The 17,075-nt window shown below is 39.7% G+C and overlaps 2 protein-coding genes across 2 annotated transcripts; one reads left to right on the forward strand and one right to left on the reverse strand.

Annotated features, from left to right (window-relative positions):
* Positions 1-8,134: 8,134 nt before the first annotated feature.
* Positions 8,135-9,192, reverse strand: LOC131241512 (pentatricopeptide repeat-containing protein At1g52640, mitochondrial-like). The gene has a single exon (XM_058240284.1). The coding sequence runs from the start codon at positions 9,164-9,166 to the stop codon at positions 8,783-8,785; it is 384 nt and encodes a 127-aa protein (XP_058096267.1). The 5' UTR covers positions 9,167-9,192; the 3' UTR covers positions 8,135-8,782.
* A 1,811-nt stretch (positions 9,193-11,003) lies between these two features.
* On the forward strand, positions 11,004-11,798 carry LOC131238855 (uncharacterized). Its single transcript, XM_058236449.1, has one exon. The coding sequence runs from the start codon at positions 11,004-11,006 to the stop codon at positions 11,796-11,798; it is 795 nt and encodes a 264-aa protein (XP_058092432.1).
* The last annotated feature ends 5,277 nt before the right edge of the window (positions 11,799-17,075 follow it).

Raw genomic sequence — 17,075 nt, forward strand, 5'->3', positions numbered from 1 at the left:
TTCCATTTTGGTGGAGAAGTAATCTCCACCGTTGATTTTTGATTTGGTGGGCCCACATGTATTAAGACTCACTTAATGTATGATTGAATGCTTGAAAAGGAGGGCCCATAGTGTCGGGGTCCCTCCATGACACATGTCTCTCTCTCCTACTCTCCCTCTCCCTTTCATTTTTTTATTATTATATGTGATGATGTGGCCGTGTGGCCCACCCGAATCGACCCCACCTTGATATGTACCTTATCCACACCATCCAACCATTTGGTGGCCCACTCGGGTAGCACGTCTGTGGGTGGGGCCCACCTTAAATGTGTTATATTCAAACCATCCAGCGTCCAAGGACGCTAGACGTGGTCCAGTGAAGAGTGAGCAGGGCTGTACTGACGGCAAACAGAAAGACAAAAAAATATAAATATTAGCTTGGGTTAAGATTTTGGGGTGAGACGCTCATATAGGCCCCACCTTGATGTATTGATCTGATCCATGCCTCCATCCTGTTTCTTAGATTATTTTAGTGTTGAGCCGAAAAATGAAGTCAATACGACTTTCTGACGGGCTATAGTTTAGAAAACAATATTTTCTACCGTTGAAATCCACTCTGATGTTTTTATACCCCCAAAATATAATGAATATTGGGCTTGATGGGTCTGTCTTGGGCCATAGACACCAATGGTTGGGTTGAATTTTACCGATGCGGGCCCCACATGCGAAAAACCACGAGAAAATGTTTTTTTTAATATATATATATATATATATATATATATATATATATATATATAAGAGCAATGGTCCACCTTGATGGACTGGACCATGGGACCCACCTTGATGTATGTTTCATCACACGGGTCCCAGCCGTGGGCCCCACCATGATGTGTGGAAACATCAACACCGTGTATTTGGTGGGCCCCATTTAGATAGTGGCGCCCCCCTAAAAATTAGCCCCATGTGGTGCCCAGGTGGCCCACAACATAGGGAACATCGTTGATTGAACGTCTGCCATTGAAACCCTTTTGTATATCACAGAAGTTTTGGAGTATTACGATATTTATTTTTTTCTTTTCATCCAGGTACGTGTGACTGTATCAACATTTTGGATGGCTGATAAACATTGTGGTGGGCCCCACGTGGGACCCAATGATGTATGTGTTCTTCCCACACCGTCCACACCACTGGACGGTGGGACCCCAATGGTGTACGTGTTCTTTCCACACCGTCCACACCACTGGACGGTGGGACCCCCAATGATGTATGTGTTCTCTCCACACCATCCATCCTTATGGGACCCACCATGATGCATGTGTTGCATCCAAACCGTCCAACCATTTTGGAAAGCTCATTTTAAGGCTTAAGAACAAAAATAAGTCAGATCTAAAGGTCAAGTGGACCCCACCATTTAAAGTAGTGGAAAATGACGTCCACCGTTCAAAATTTCTAAGGGGCCATAGTAGTTTCCTGTTAAGCTGATATTTGTTTCCACTTCATCTATCATTATGTTAATTTATGAATAGGTTGGATGGGAAATATATGTTATAGTTAGGAATTTTAATGGTGGAAATCATCATCGCCACTTATATTTGGGTGTGGCCCATTTGATATACATGTGGCCCATTAGTGTGGCCCATTTGATATATATATAAGGCCCATTTGATGTGGCCCACTTGCCATATGAGGGCCCATTGTGATGTATTCAAGGCCCTTGGGTTATAGCCCATTGCAATGTACATAAGGCCCATTGGTACGGCCCATTGATGAGGCCCACTTTGATATATATAAAGCCCACATGATGTAACCCATTTGATGTACCTAAGGCCCGATGAGATATACATAGGGCCCATTGTAATGTGATTCCAGCATAGTTTATGTGATGATCTTGATGGCGAGCTATGCCTTGGGAGCAATGATGGTTTGACGCCCACATTATAAGTACAATGTTGGTTAAATGTCCACATTATAACTCTCCTTAGGGCCCACTGATAAGCCCATACTTGTTATGTGTAGGCCATCTAGGCCCATCTTCGTTGTGAGGATAATTCATCACCTTATAACATGCTTAGTGTAACTCCATGATTCATTCTCATACGCATCATATGTATGCTTGATATGAGTAGTGACTGATCATTGCATATGCCATTGGGCAAATTATTTATCGGACTCATTGATAGAAGTTCCCCACATGAGTGCGTGGTACGTGTGGGATTGCTGGATGACTGTACGGTGTGACTCATGCATCTCGCATATGTGTGACTTAATCATTATACACCCTAGCGACATCACGGTCATGGCTCCACTGGCACATCGTGGATGGTCATATTGGATACGAGAAATACTTGGTTCTAGCACTGTGGGCACTTAGGATGTCCTTGGGTGAGAGTCCCAGAACCTTTTTGGTACTAGGAGATACTCCAACATCTATACCAATGGATACATAAGCGCCCGAGTGCCGAATACCAGTAGGTTGCGTCTTTTACTGTGTCGTGGTCGATTAGAAGGGGGTGTGGCCTTATCCGCCTGAGTGAGGGGGCTATAAGCTAGACTGAGTTTGACCAGCTCGCAAATGAGTCCGCTATCGATGAGTCGAGTAGGTATTGACAGACTACTGGTCAGGCAGATAGTGAGGTCTATTCCGCTCGCTGGGCTGTGCGGCTAGGGAGACGGCAGTCAGTGTGGAGTGTACTAGACCCCAGTGATATCCCAGAGAGAAACTGTACTGATATGTGTACTTGATGAGGACTGGCATGATTGCTTTGCATTTCGCATATGACATTTAGCTACATAGGCCCGCATTGCATGGCCTTGGTATGGCCAATAGCATTCATGTCTTGCATCACATAGCTCTAGTATAGCTAATAGCATTCATAGACTTATCGTATATTTCCACATTACTTTGATATTATATACTTGGCACTTGCCTTGTGCACACACTTACACCACCCTCTAAGCTTTTGTAAGCTTATGCACGACCGTTGCATGTAGGTAACGTTGGACAGCAGCAGCGCTGAGGCAAGAGTGCGCATCTGACTATTTTGGAGCTTGTTGATCACCTTGTATTTCCTTTTTTGCATTGCACTTAAAGTTTTTGATATAGTGGATATGTCGTAATGTTGTTTTGTGACTTGATTATGCTTGTGGTTATGCTCCATTACAAAATAAAAAATAAAAAAAATTTCATACTGAAAATCCTCCTTATAGGTTCCCAGGATCGGAATCTAGCATATGAGTGTTGGGATCCGAGAATGAGGTACTACGGAGGCTGTCGGCGCCAGATTCGGCGATTGGAAATTTTGTGAGCCCGGTTTCTGAGTTTGGGGCATGATAGAACCTAATGGGCCCTGTTTCTTCACCATAATAATAGGCCTCATTAGCGTTCAATGTGGCAAAAAAGGATTTATTGTTAACTAAGACCAACTTGAACTTATTTTGATTATATACAAATCACAAATTGGTGGAGAGAAGATGGGATGCACACAAAATAATGAATCCAGTCCCTCCCTAACAAAGCATTGTAGTTTGACGACGTGTCAACTACAAAAATGGTGCCAGGACAGACTTTGTGCCTATGGTGAGGTCGATCGGTAAGACACCATGCGTGTTGGTAACATGACCGACGAAATTGATAACAATCACCTCAGATGGAATCAAGTCGGCCGTAGTTTTTCCTAGTTTAGCCATTATCCATTTTGGCAATAGGTTTACTATATCCCCATTGTCTGCCAAGATTCTAGTGACGGGACATCTATCCAAATGAGCCGATATGTATAACTGCTTGAGATGTTACATCATGTCACTTGTGGGTTTGCCTATGATGACCCTATCAGATGTACCATCAGACACTACAGTGACTGTGTTAACATGCAATGTTTTATCTTGTCTACCTTCTTTAAAAGAAAAAGAAGCATGTTGTATGATTACCGTGGAAGTGTGTTTCTTTACATCTGCAAACATTGTGTTCGACTAAGCTAACCTCGCCTAAAAACTAGTCATCAAAGTTAGTACCATATTGCAATGAAACACTGCAAGTAACATTGACCCAAACACGATCTCACCACCCAAACCTTGCCCTCTAGTATATTAGACTCGACTTTCTTAGTCTGACTAGGGTGCTCGTCGGTTGTAGCATCGAATGGGACATCGATCGCTATATTTTTCAGTGTACTTGTAGTAGACGTAAGTTTGCCCGACAACCAATGAGGTATTTCATCCTTCTCTCTTTCTCTCCTCAGCGTGGCTCTCTACCTCTGCCATCGGTACTTTTGGGTCCTACTAAGAGCTTCTGGCACTGCCAGGAACTTTGGGTGTGTGACTCACCTCCATACCCTTCTTGCGTAGCAAGGGGTTTAATCATCCTAGTTAAGGGTGGTCCCCACCACGACTGGCGGTTGGATGCTAATTGCCTTGGCTGATAATGATCTCGGCCAAGGCCATAATCACCCCTTGCTATCCAGGAATGTTCTCTCAAATGTGGAGAAATTTGTCGAGCATAGCGATCGCAAAACTACCATTCTCGATCTCTCGTCCGATTGCTTAACGAATGGGTGGTTTGACAATGGGGAACCCATCGTCGCCTCAGTGCAGACTGGCCAAACAATTTTCATGGGCTTCCTGAACTGAGATCAATTCTTAACCTCGACCGATCCCTCAAGTTGGCAATGACTGTGTTCACCTCCATGCTGAGTCTGAATGGGTCAATATCGATTAACATGGCTACCTTTTTTTTTTTTTTGGAACTTTAGCATTCTGCGATCGATGTAATATTAAATGAGGTTCCTGAAAATAATACATTTGTTAGTGGAATGAGATTGAGACCTATGTCATTTGTACTATTCGACCTTTTGCAACTCATCAGACGAAGGTATTTTAAGATTGACAAGCACTTTAACAAATTTTACTTTTAACATGAAATCAAATATTTCTTCGGTCCGAGTGATGTCAAAAGTATAAACTTTCAGGGCCTTTTGCATGGTCAAAGCAGTCGATTCCGCTTTGACTAATGCCGAACAAACTAGTGATTTTTTACATCACCACTTTGGTGATCGCAATTTCCTAGTTGGGATCTGTATTATAATACGTTCTTACTGACGAATTAGCTCACCTGACTCCTTCCTGAAGTAATTCTTCATAACAAGAAACCTTCTTAGTAAAGTCATACAAGTCGGAAAACTCTGTGCTTACAAACTTCTTGTGCAATTTATATTCTAGATCATATTGCTCGAGCTGCGCAAACTTGGCCTCAGTCATGACTACCTTACAACAGTTTTTAGTCTACTTGAATCACATAATATAACTTTCACATGGTTTTCTAGGCAATTGCCAGGACCACGCGAGATCAACCATGATTATGTAAATAAAAACAAAAAGAAAATTCTCATAGTTAGCCATATAAATTAATTACAAAGTACTTTTCTAAATTAGAGAACTTTGTTTGATACTCGAATTGAATTCAGCGATGAGCATAGACTCAAATTGCAGCTAAGGTTAATAACTACTTGGTTACTGCTACAGATTACACTTCGGAATGTAAATGAAAGATAATGTTAATTATACTAAGGAAGATAAATGACAGATAGTGTTAAAGAGCATAAAGTAATTGAAAGATATGTTTGATTTGATTTAATTGGTATGAGATATCTTCTTCTGCTGAATTTCTTACTATTTATAGCCTTAAACTGACTATCTAGATGCTTTTCACTTTTTGGCAGTTGCTATAATTGTTTTACTATTACATTACCTTTTGGAGATTTCCTTCTAAATTTGTCACATATACTATAATCACTCCAGGCTTCCTTATTGACTCGATCGCATTCTACTCGATCACTCTTGCTTTGTGGACATTTATCGGCTACTTTTTCTACTTCTGTACAGCCATCAACCACCTAACTTTATTTATCAAGATTTTATCTTAACAGCCCTCTTGGTAGATCTTCTTAATTTTCTTTTGAAATGTTTTCAATTGTTTTCAGTTTAGCCATCTTAGTAGTTATCATTGGATAAAAAGTACTTCAAACGTCCTTAAAAATCATTGACATGCTGTATCTTTTCCTTCCCCTTCCTGCCACGACACGTGTCATTTCAAATTGAATTTTTTAATACTACACATATGATCAGATCTGCGGTAGATTAATTGTAGCGTTGAGTCACGTGAAACACGGGTTGAGATGACCCTATGACAATTAATAGGACGGCCCCTCCACAATGTGTGGTTGCAATCTGTGGTTAAAGAGTCGTAGTAACTTGGATAACGTGAAACACGGAGTGAGACATCACGTCTCGTAGTCCGTGACGTTGCAAATAAGATACTGCTCCCACCGTCACGGATACTGTGACACGGCCTTCATTTGTTTATTTTAATGCCGTACTTTTGAGCGGTGAAACCTTTTACGCAGAAGTATGTAGGATGGGGAAGCGGATTGGCCGGTGTACCACACACCAGCTACGTAGCTGATGTAGATACTTGTCGTACGAAGGCGAGCAGCGACGCTCCTCGAGCTAGCTCTTGTACCGGATCCTTGCTCTTGCTCAGGTGGTAGACTCCGGAGTCTCAACACCCGGTCAAGGGTTCAAGTAACCATATGTGGTGAAAGCCCATTACAGCATGAGTGTGTGGGGCTGTGTGTAAAAATTAAAAAATAATAATAATAAAATAATAAATAAATAAATAAACTCACACTTGTACCATTGGTTAAAATGAGAGTTACATGGCTCCCAAAATGATGTATTTATTATATCCATACTGTTCATCCATTTTTGGAGATCATTTTAGAATATTAGAAAAAAAGAAAAAGGTGAATCATATTCAAAGCACAGATGGACCACACCAAAAATAGCAGCGAGGATAATGATTTTTACCGTTAAAAAATTTGTAGGGCCCACCATAATGTTTATTTCCCATCCAATCTATTAATAAGGTGAAAAATATATTGATGAAGAGGAAAAACAAATTTCATATTGATCCGAAACTTCTGTGACCCCCAAAAGGGCTTCAATGGTAGACATTCAATCCCCCACTGTTTTTTGCAGTGTGGTCCACTTGATCTTTAGATCTGTCTTATTTTTAAGCTCAATCCTTAAGACGAGGTCACCAAATGGATGGACAGTTTGAATATAAAACATACCTCATGATGGGACCCACAAAACTTGCTGATGTCAACACACCAGCTATATGGCAGGTGTGTTGTACACAAGCAAATCCGCTTCCTAGGACTGGCTGTGATGTTTACGATAAATTCAACTGTACATCTATTTTAGGATCTCATTTTAGGACAAGCCACAGAAAAATTAGTTGGATCCAAGACTCAAGTAGGCCCCACGAGAGAACTGTGAGAATTCAATAATCACAGTTGAAACATTTATATGACCTCAAAAGTTTTGTATCAAGGTAAGTTTATTTTGTTTTCAATCCCAACAGGAATGATCCTATAAGCGTTCTAGATGGTATGCAAACAGCAAGGTGGAGCTCAAGAAAGTTTTAATAATAGGTATTTCTTTCCTCGTTTTAGTCTTTCATGTGGGTTATTTTTGGCACATTTTCTAAAATGAACTTGCAAAATGGATGGACTGATGGATTTCTCACAAACCTCACGGTCGACCCCACATAAATTCCCAACACGGGAACTTCTTGTGAAGGGCTTTAGCGGGGATTTCGCTTCCGTCCTTTTGAGTCTATAAATAATGCCGCACGGTTGCCATATGAAAACCAACAACTCGAAAGCAATTTTTATTGTACGTGGGGCCATGGATATTGTGCCACCGGCCATCCTTTGCTTATTTTAATATTGTCCTTTTCAGTGTGTACTAATAAGGCCGGTGGAAAACTTAGGTGGACCACACCACGACCTTGTGTGTACGGATTACGAGACATGGGATGCCTCCCTTCGTGTTTCACGTGATTCAAATGATAACTAAACTCTTATATGTTGTGGATAGAGCTGGGCATCGGTCCGAGTCAGATCGGATTGGGTCTAATTCGATCCGATCCGAAATCTCAATGACCTTATCCAAACTCAATCCGATCCAGGACCGGGTTTGGGTCACCTGGCTCGGTCCGATCCGAAATTTGCATTGCCTGATCCGATTTGAGTTCGACTCAGTCAAGAAAACCAAGTCGGATCGGATTGGGCACGGTTCGGATCTGAGTCCGCTTGCATTCTGTGCTCCAAGTGTTTGAAAATGATTGGGAAGTAGTCCATGCCCCATGCAATTTTTGCTTCAGTTTCAAATTTTCATTCTTCTTCATTTGATCCTGAAGAAACCTCATCTCTTCTCTTGGGCCGAGCTGAAGATTATATCATTGCTTCTGATAGCTCTTGGATTGAGCACGAAGTGCTTTGCTGCATTTTATCCGCAAGTATGTAAACCCTCTCTCACAATCCAGACTACAAGAGACAGTCCCTCAACAAGTTACAAGTACAATGATAAGGCGGTATCCCTTCATCGACCATCATCTCAAAGTATCTGCATGCATCCTCAATCCTACCCGTCTTCTTATAGAGCCCATGAATCATAACGGAGCATGTTGTAACAGATGGGTAAAAGCCGCTCTCTCCCATACCATCCCAAACTTCCATTGCCCGGTCGATCCATCCCACTTCAATCAGCATTTTCAAAACCATATTATATGTATGTCGGTCTAGTAGACAACAAACTTTCTTCATCCTATGAAGAAGCCTAAGTGCCTTATTGACCTCACAAAGATGGCAATGAGTAGCTAGAATCGCATTGTAGCTCCATACATTAGGGTCAACCCCTTTTCGGTCATTTCATCCAAAATATGGTACGCATCATCGATCTCTTAGTTCTTACACAACAGCTTAATGATGCAATTGTAAGTAAACACATTCAGCACCAACTCATACCTTCTCACCCTATCTAAGAACCTCAAAGCGGAATGAACGTCATTCACCTCACAAGAAGCATGGATAAAAGCAGCATAGGAACAAGCATTCAGTTTAAGCCCGTGAGAACCAATCTGACCGAACCGCAGACTCGCCTCGTCAACCTTATCCCCTCGGCATAATGCTGACAGCAACATGTTATAAGCAACCACATCAATGCCACATCCCTGTTCCAGCATTTCATCGAACACCTTGACTGCTTCCTCCGCATTCTTGCAATCACCCCATCCTTTCATCAATATGCTGTAAGTCTTCGGACCCACATCAAATTCAAATTTCATCCGCTGGAAGAATTCTTGCGCATGGCTCACATGATTGCTCTGGATCGGGTCGGGTTAGATCAGTCTGGATCCTTTTAGATCGGATCGATCCAGATATACAACTATTCGAACCTGACCCGAAAAATAATCGGATCTTGATGGACACACTCGATCCGCGCTGATCCAAACCATTAGTTCAGTTCTGAACGGGTCGGATCGGGCCTAATCGGTTTGGATCCACCGGATCGAGTAGGACATGCCCACCTTTAGTTGTGGAGGGACCATAGTATTGATTGCCATGGGATCATCTCACTTTGTGTTTTACATGACTCAACACTGGAATTAATTTACCACACATTATTGGACGTATTATATTCTGTTGGGGAAAAATAGATCAACTTGTAGAATGGATCAACTCTACAAACCAGCACGACCTAATAGGGTTAAAACCACTTGTGAAGCATCTACTGGCAAGGAGAGATCGACCTTCAAGTAAGTCGATGCAACTATAAGGTTACTCAAATAAGATGCAACTGTAAGTCCACTCAAATGGCCAATTGCCTACATAAACCATAGGTCAGCTTAAACTATAAGTCAGATATAGCTTAATCATATGTCGACTACAAGTTAACCTGATATAGCTCGGCCGTAGCTTGGTCATAGGTTGGCATAACCTCTGAAAAGATAAATACTGATATTATGAAAGGCTCAGTAATTATTTGCATTTACTGTACCTGGCGCCTCTATCACCTGACCTTTTTCCAAACTAACAGTCCGAGAATCCCTCCAATAGCCCGAATATCTCGAAGAGATCTTCAGGAGATAGAATCAAATCTCGAGGATCTCGGAAAACCACAATCTCGAGAAGATCCCGGACGAATCTGGAAACCTATGTGGGAAGATCTCTAACATATAAGGAAACACTTCCTATGACATAGTCTTCCTTCCCCTATAAATAAAGATACCTCTAGCCAATGTAAGGTACACATACTCTATCACAAAACATGAATGATGATTCTTTTCCTAGGGATCGTCTCCTTTAAAAGACCTAGAACCTGACTTAGGCATCAGAGGGTCCCCTGCACTAGCCAGGGTGTCCTTTGTCTATCACCTTCTTCTGTGCAGGTCCCAGAGGGTTAGCCAAGGAGGGTCTATGGAAAACTACATCAATAGTTTGGCGCCATCTATGAAAATTTGAGATCATAGCTGTGGAAATTCGAGATCATAACTGTTTCCTACTCTACCATTAGAAACTACAATGGTAAGAGAGAAGAAGAAAACCCAAACCTTCCGGTTGCAATCCTAGTTGCACCTAACCATACGCTGCACCCGAAACAGCCTAATGGTCACCAGGATTCTGCGTCTCAAGATCAGGCTGACTCAAGCTCAGGGAGGCAGGGTCAACGCTCTCGTGCCAAGGGAAGACAGTTAAACTCCCTTAAACAATAGGTCAGAATGCTGAAAGAGAACATGGGCTAGATGAAGTAAATGCTAGAACAACTGCAACCTCAACATATATAGAGGACTAACAAGGAGGATGAACAAACAAGCAACAACCCTCCTCAACCTTCCTGTATGCGCGCTGCCTCTCAGAGGAGCCGACCGCCCTTCCAAAGAAGCCAACAGCATAGCTTGGCCAAACCATACTCCCATCTCTTTAACGTCGTCTAGAGGGACGGTGAGCTACTGAAAGACTAGATCAACCGCTTCAATCTGGTAGCAATGTAGGTTCGAAAGAACTCTGAAGAACTCGCCCTAGCCATGATTATGGGAGGGTTGAGAGATCAGCAGTTTCTCTTCTCACTGGACAAAAGTCCGCCGACAACGATGGCCAACCTGTTGAATAGGACCCAGAAATATGCCAATGCTGAAGAAGCACGCATCCTTCGGAACGTTGTCTAGAGCAAAAAACCCCCCAAACAAAGAACAACAAATGAGGATAGAGCTGAGTTCGACAGCCACGAGCAGAAAAGGGAAGGATGATCAATCTCAGGACAATCATCGCCCGAACAAGCAGCCCAACAGTAAGTTTAAAACTTACACTCCTCTCAATAAAACACCAGAGCAAGTTCCGATGGAGATCCAAGACAAGCGTCTCCTCCACTGGCTGAACAAGTTGAAGTCCGATCCCAAAAATAGAAGCAAAAACAAATATTACCTCTTTCATCGAAACCACGGACATAACACAAGTGACTGTTTTGACCTCAAACAAGAGATCGAGGCACTCATCCGCAACAACCATCTTGGGGAGTACGTCAATCTTGGGGAGTACATCAATCATAGAGGAGATCGAGTCGCGGTGAAAGATGAACAACCAGTCAACAATGAACCGACTGGGGAGATTCACACGATCATTGAGGGCCACGGAGGTGGAGGAGACTTAAATAATGCTAAGAAGGTACATGTGAGGAACCTTGGTCGCCTCGAAAATGAAGTTCTACTCGTCAGAAGACCTTTGAAAGAGCAAAAGGTGAAGACTCATAGCTTGACCTTCACTAAAGAAGATCCTCAAGGAATCCACCATCCACACGACGATGCGCTTATGGTCACCTTGACCCTACCCAATCGTGAAGTATTTCGAATCCTCGTGGACACTAGATCATCGGCTGATGTCCTCTTCATTCAGGCTTTCGACAAAATGAGAGTTGGTTGATCTCGACTTCAACCTATTAAAACTTCATTGCTCGGTTTCTCGGGCTAACATGTCATACCGAGCAATACAACTCCCACTTATAGCTGGAGATGGACAAAACCAGGTCACTACAATGGTCGACTTCTTGGTAGTGGACTGTCCATCTGTCTACAACGCGATTCTTAGCCGACCATCTCTAAATGCCCTGAGAGTTGAAGTATCGGCTTACCACTTAGCCATGAGGTTCCCGACCGAGCAATGCGTTGGATCATTGAAGGGCGATCAACACAAAGTTTGGTAGTGCTACGCGATGGTACTAAGAGCTTCTCACCAAGTGTTGAGGGTTAAATATTACATATTATCCCTCATTTATATCTTGCTTTTTTGAACATAATAATGCTTAATGTTCTATGTTACTCATGTTTGTGTTGCAAGGTGAATTTAAGAGCTTGGATTAAAAAGGGTACTAAAAGCATGGATTTAATGCTCAAGAATTACCAAGGCAAGGGACGGATCTTAGGAGACTACGATTGAAGAATTCACATGTCAAAGATCTAAGAAAACCAAGTGAGGAATGAAGAGAATAAAATATTTGAAGTGAAGAAAAGAAATCCTGAAATCGTCCTGAAAAAGCATTTCTGAAACTCTAGGTCATTTTGTGAAATTGTGCAGAGTGAAGTTTATTTTGAAAAATTGAGCAGAGTGAAGTCTATTTTATCAAACCACATGAATTTGAGGCAGTTTTTAGAGTTTTCCAACTACATGCGAAAGTTGGAGTTCCACAACTATAAATAGGACTCCCTAAGATGCTCCAAGGCATCTTCTAGGGTTTAAGGAGTGGAGTAAAAGGGTGGAGAAACCATTGCCAAGAGTTTTTCTTCTTCTTCCTTAGTTGTTTTCATATTTTCTTCTAGGATTTTAGATCTAATCATGTCGATGACTGGCTAAACCTCGTAGCTAGGGCTAAAAGGTGAAACTTGTAGCATGATAGGATGTTTCTATTGCTTTGATTCATATTTATGTTGAACTCCATGGATTCTAATTTAATATTTAATGAATACTTTCAATTTTTAATGGTTTATTGTGATTCAAATTACAGTAGATCTACAATAACTTTAAATATCTTCTTTTCCTGATTTGAGATTGTGAAATTAGTAAGTCCTGTTGTTCACTATCATCCCTTCGGCATGGTGGAGTGATGGAATCCTTCCTAATCTTCACAATTCTTCTACTTTGAGATTGTGGGATTGGTAAATCCAGTTGTCAGGCATCGTCCCATGGGCACGGTTTAGTGATAGAATCCCTTCCAAGTATTACAATTCTCTTCCTTTGAGAATTAGATTAATGAAAGTTCAGATTTGGTTTTATTAATATATATTCCAATTAGATAGGATAGGACTCCAATTCTAATTGCATTACTTGAATTAAGTAAGAGGGCTCTCTGATCACTACAAGTGGATCCTTGGCACCCTAGTTCCTACCTTTAAATTCTAAGTTTTAATTACTCTATTCACAATTACTCTCTCAAATACTTCAAAATTAGTTTCACATCTTCTTCTAGTTCTACTTCTAGTTAATTTCAGAAACATACAAGTTTTAATCTCTATAGATTTGACCTCGGTCTTAACGAGATTATTACTACATCGTGACCCTACAATTGGGGTTGTGAACAAGTTTTTGGCGTCGTTGCCGGGAATTGATGGTTGCGTTTTCTGGATTTGATTAGTTTTAGAATTAGGCTAAGAATAGGATTTATTTACTTTTTATCTTTAGGTTAGGGTTCTTTCTAAATTGTTTTTAGTAACTAACTTTTCTTTCTATTTCTATATTTAGAAACTTTCTTAATTTGTTTTTAGAAACTAACTTTTCTTTCTATTTTTAGATTTAAAAACTTTCTTCATTTTTTTAAAAACTAACTTTTCTTTTTTATTTCCAGATATAGAAACTTTCGTAATTTGTTTTTAGAAACTAACTTTTCTTTCTATTTCTAGATTTAAAAACTTTCTTAATTTATTTTTAGAAACTAACTTTTCTTTCTATTTTCAGATTTAGAAACTTTCCTAATTTGTTTTTAGAAATAACTTTTTTTTCTATTTCCAGAATTAAAAACTTTCTTAATTTCTTTTAGAAACTAACTTTTCTTTCTATTTCCGAATTTAGAAACTTTCTTAATTTGTTTTCAGAAACTAATTTTTCTTTCTATTTCTAAATTTAGAAACTTTCCTAATTTGTTTTTAGAAACTAACATTTCTTTCTATTTCTAGATTTAGAAACTTTTCTAATTTGTTCTTAGGATTAACTTTTTATTTTGTTTTTAGGTTAAGGTTTTTTCTGATTTTTTTAAGGGATTAACATTGTTTTCTGTTTTATAAGATCTTAACATGGAACTCTCCAAACTGATAAACTCCTTCTAACTTCTCCTCTACTTACTTTCCATATTGTTGTAGGATTTTTCTCTTCTGGGAATCAACGTCTAAAAATCTGATCAATCCCATATTTATATAAATATAGGTCATCTTAGAAGAAGTTCCCAACATTGGTTTCAAAATGCTTCCTATCTTGTGACTTCCAATGATATGACATTTTTTCCATCATAAGATAGTTCACTATATCCGCATACCAAGGCAATTTGGAGATTGCAAATACTTATTCATCAGGGAAAGTATCCTTGATATGCATCTCCTTAGTGGAATCATCTAACCCCAATCTAGAAAAGTGATCAGCCACAATGTTTTCTACTCCTTTTCTTATCTTTTATCTCTAAGCCAAATTCTTAGAATAGGAGGATACATCTCAAAAGTCTCGGCTTTACATCCTTCTTAGATAGCAAATATTTTAAAGTCTAGTGGTCCGTGAAAATGACCACTTTCGATCCCAACAATTAAGACCTAAACTTATCCAAAGAAAAAACTACTGCAAGTAACTCTTTTTCAGTTGTTGAGTAGTTCACTTGGGCTGAGTTTAGAGTTCTACTTGCATAATGAATAATGTAGTGTCGTTTATCTTTCATTTGGCCCAAAACAGACCCTATGGCATAATCACTTGCATCATGCATTAGTTCAAAAGGAAGTGTCCAATCTGGTGGACGCATGATAGGTGTAGTGGTAAAGGATGATTTAATTTTGTTAAAAATACTTGCACACTCATCTGTCCAATTAAATGGAACATCCTTTTGGAGAAGATTAATCAAGAGTCGAGTAATAACACTAAAGTCTTTGATGAATCTTCTATAGAAACCATCATATCCTAGAAGTAATTTAATATCTCTAACAGTTCAAGGATAGGTAGATTAGATATAATGTCCAGTTTTGAGCGATATATCTCAATTCCATTTTTTGAGCTAACATGGCCCAAAACAATTCCTTTTTGAACCATGAAATAATATTTCTCTCAATTTAAGATAAGGTGTTTCTCTTCACACCTAAACAAGCCAAGAGATAAATTGTTAAGGCATTCCTCAAAACTACTCCTAAATACAGAAAAGTCATCCATGAAAACCTCAAGAAACTTCCCTACCATATTTAAAAAAAATACTTAACATGCATCATTGGAAAGTTGCTGAGGCATTGCGCAATTCAAATGGCATCCATTTGAAAGCAAACGTGTCAAATGGATAAGTGAACGTGGTTTTCTCTTGGTCTTTCAAGGCTATCTTTATTTGGTTGTATCAGGAATATCCATCAAGAAAACTAAAGGAGTGACTTGCTACCTTCTCTAAAACTTGATCAATGAATGGTAGAGGGAAATGGTCATTCTTTGTGACCTGGTTTAATTTTCTATAGTTAATGCACACACGCCAACCAGTGATGACTCGTGTTGGCATGAGTTCATTATTAAAATTTTGCACGATAGTTATTCTAGATTTCTTTGGGACTACTTGAGTTGGACTCACCCAAACACTATCAAATATTCGGTAGATGATTCTCACATCCAACAATTTGATCACCTCATTTTTTACAACTTCCATCATGTTTGAATTGAGATGCCTTTGAGGTTGTCTAATTGGTTTGTCATCCTCATCGAGGTGGATCCGATAGGTGAATATGAAAGAGCTTATACCCTCAAGATATGGTCCATCCCAAGGCTCCTTTATGGTCATAGAACATTCAACAATTTAATCTCTTGATCCTTGTCTAAAAATGAAGAGATCACCACATGATAAGTTTTATTTTCACCCAAGTATACATACTTAAGCTCATTTGGTAGTGGTTTTAGATCAAGCTTTTGAACATTGGTTGGTGATGCTAGAGGGCACGAGTCCTCGATAAATAGGATTTGAGTGCGCAGTGTCCATTGCAACATACCAATATCCTGGGTGGTGGTGCTCTCATTATCATTACAAATTTCAGCAAGCACTTTGTCTAAATCAGAATTTTTCAAGTCCCCAAAGACTTGAATCAATTCCTTAGTTAGACTAGGTTCCAATTCCACTTCTTATATCAAGCAGTCCATGAAATTCAGCTCATGGATCTCATTATTTTCAATGGGCTGCTTACATATATTGAAAATATTTAGCTTAAGAGTCATGTTACCAAAAGACAAGTACATCATTCCATTCCTGCATTTATGATTGCATTTGAAGTTACTAGGAATGGGCGGCCTAAAATGATGGGAACCTGGGCGATATCATTTATACAAGGTTCAGTGTCTAGTACAATAAAATCCACAGGGAAGTAGAATTTCTTCAATGGGACTAGCATGCCCTCTAAAATTCCCCTTGGTACCTTAATGGAGCCGTTAGCAAGTTAGAGTATAATCATGGTTGGTTTAATGTAACGTCATAGATTTTCATTGTTTTGGATTTCAAAAATTCTTGAATTTTTAAAAAATGTAATTAACTTATATTATCACTTACTAACCATTAATACTCAATATTAGTTTATACATAGGTGGTACCAGTAAAGAACCGCACAAGTCCAATTAATCAACCATAGGAAGCCAACGAATCCGCCCGATCACTTAAACACCAAATTTAGCCACATAATTTGCTCACACAGAGCAAAAATCTAACTGACCTACCACTGATTATTCAAGACAATCATAACCAAATTAAAGGATCTACTCGAAGCTAAGTTAGATAAGTCCCGGATCTTAATTAATAGACCAAATTAACTTCATTACTCTTTTATTCTAAAACCGACAGTTTAGAGTAATCATGACCAAATCTCCACTTTCACTAGTTATAAATAGGCTACACTATGAACATAGTTAATCTAAACTCTAATCATTGCCCACAAGAAATCTCAATACCTAATTTATTCCAGAAATGCCCTGATTTTTCGAACAAGTTCTAAATCG

The sequence above is a fragment of the Magnolia sinica genome, chromosome 3, assembly GCF_029962835.1.
Source record: "Magnolia sinica isolate HGM2019 chromosome 3, MsV1, whole genome shotgun sequence".
Classification (NCBI taxonomy): domain Eukaryota; kingdom Viridiplantae; phylum Streptophyta; class Magnoliopsida; order Magnoliales; family Magnoliaceae; genus Magnolia; species Magnolia sinica.

Bases quoted from the DNA above. Each gene is read 5' to 3' on its own strand.
- LOC131241512 (XM_058240284.1), bottom strand. From the start codon at position 9,166: ATGAAATTTGAATTTGATGTGGGTCCGAAGACTTACAGCATATTGATG.
- LOC131238855 (XM_058236449.1), top strand. From the start codon at position 11,004: ATGCCAATGCTGAAGAAGCACGCATCCTTCGGAACGTTGTCTAGAGCA.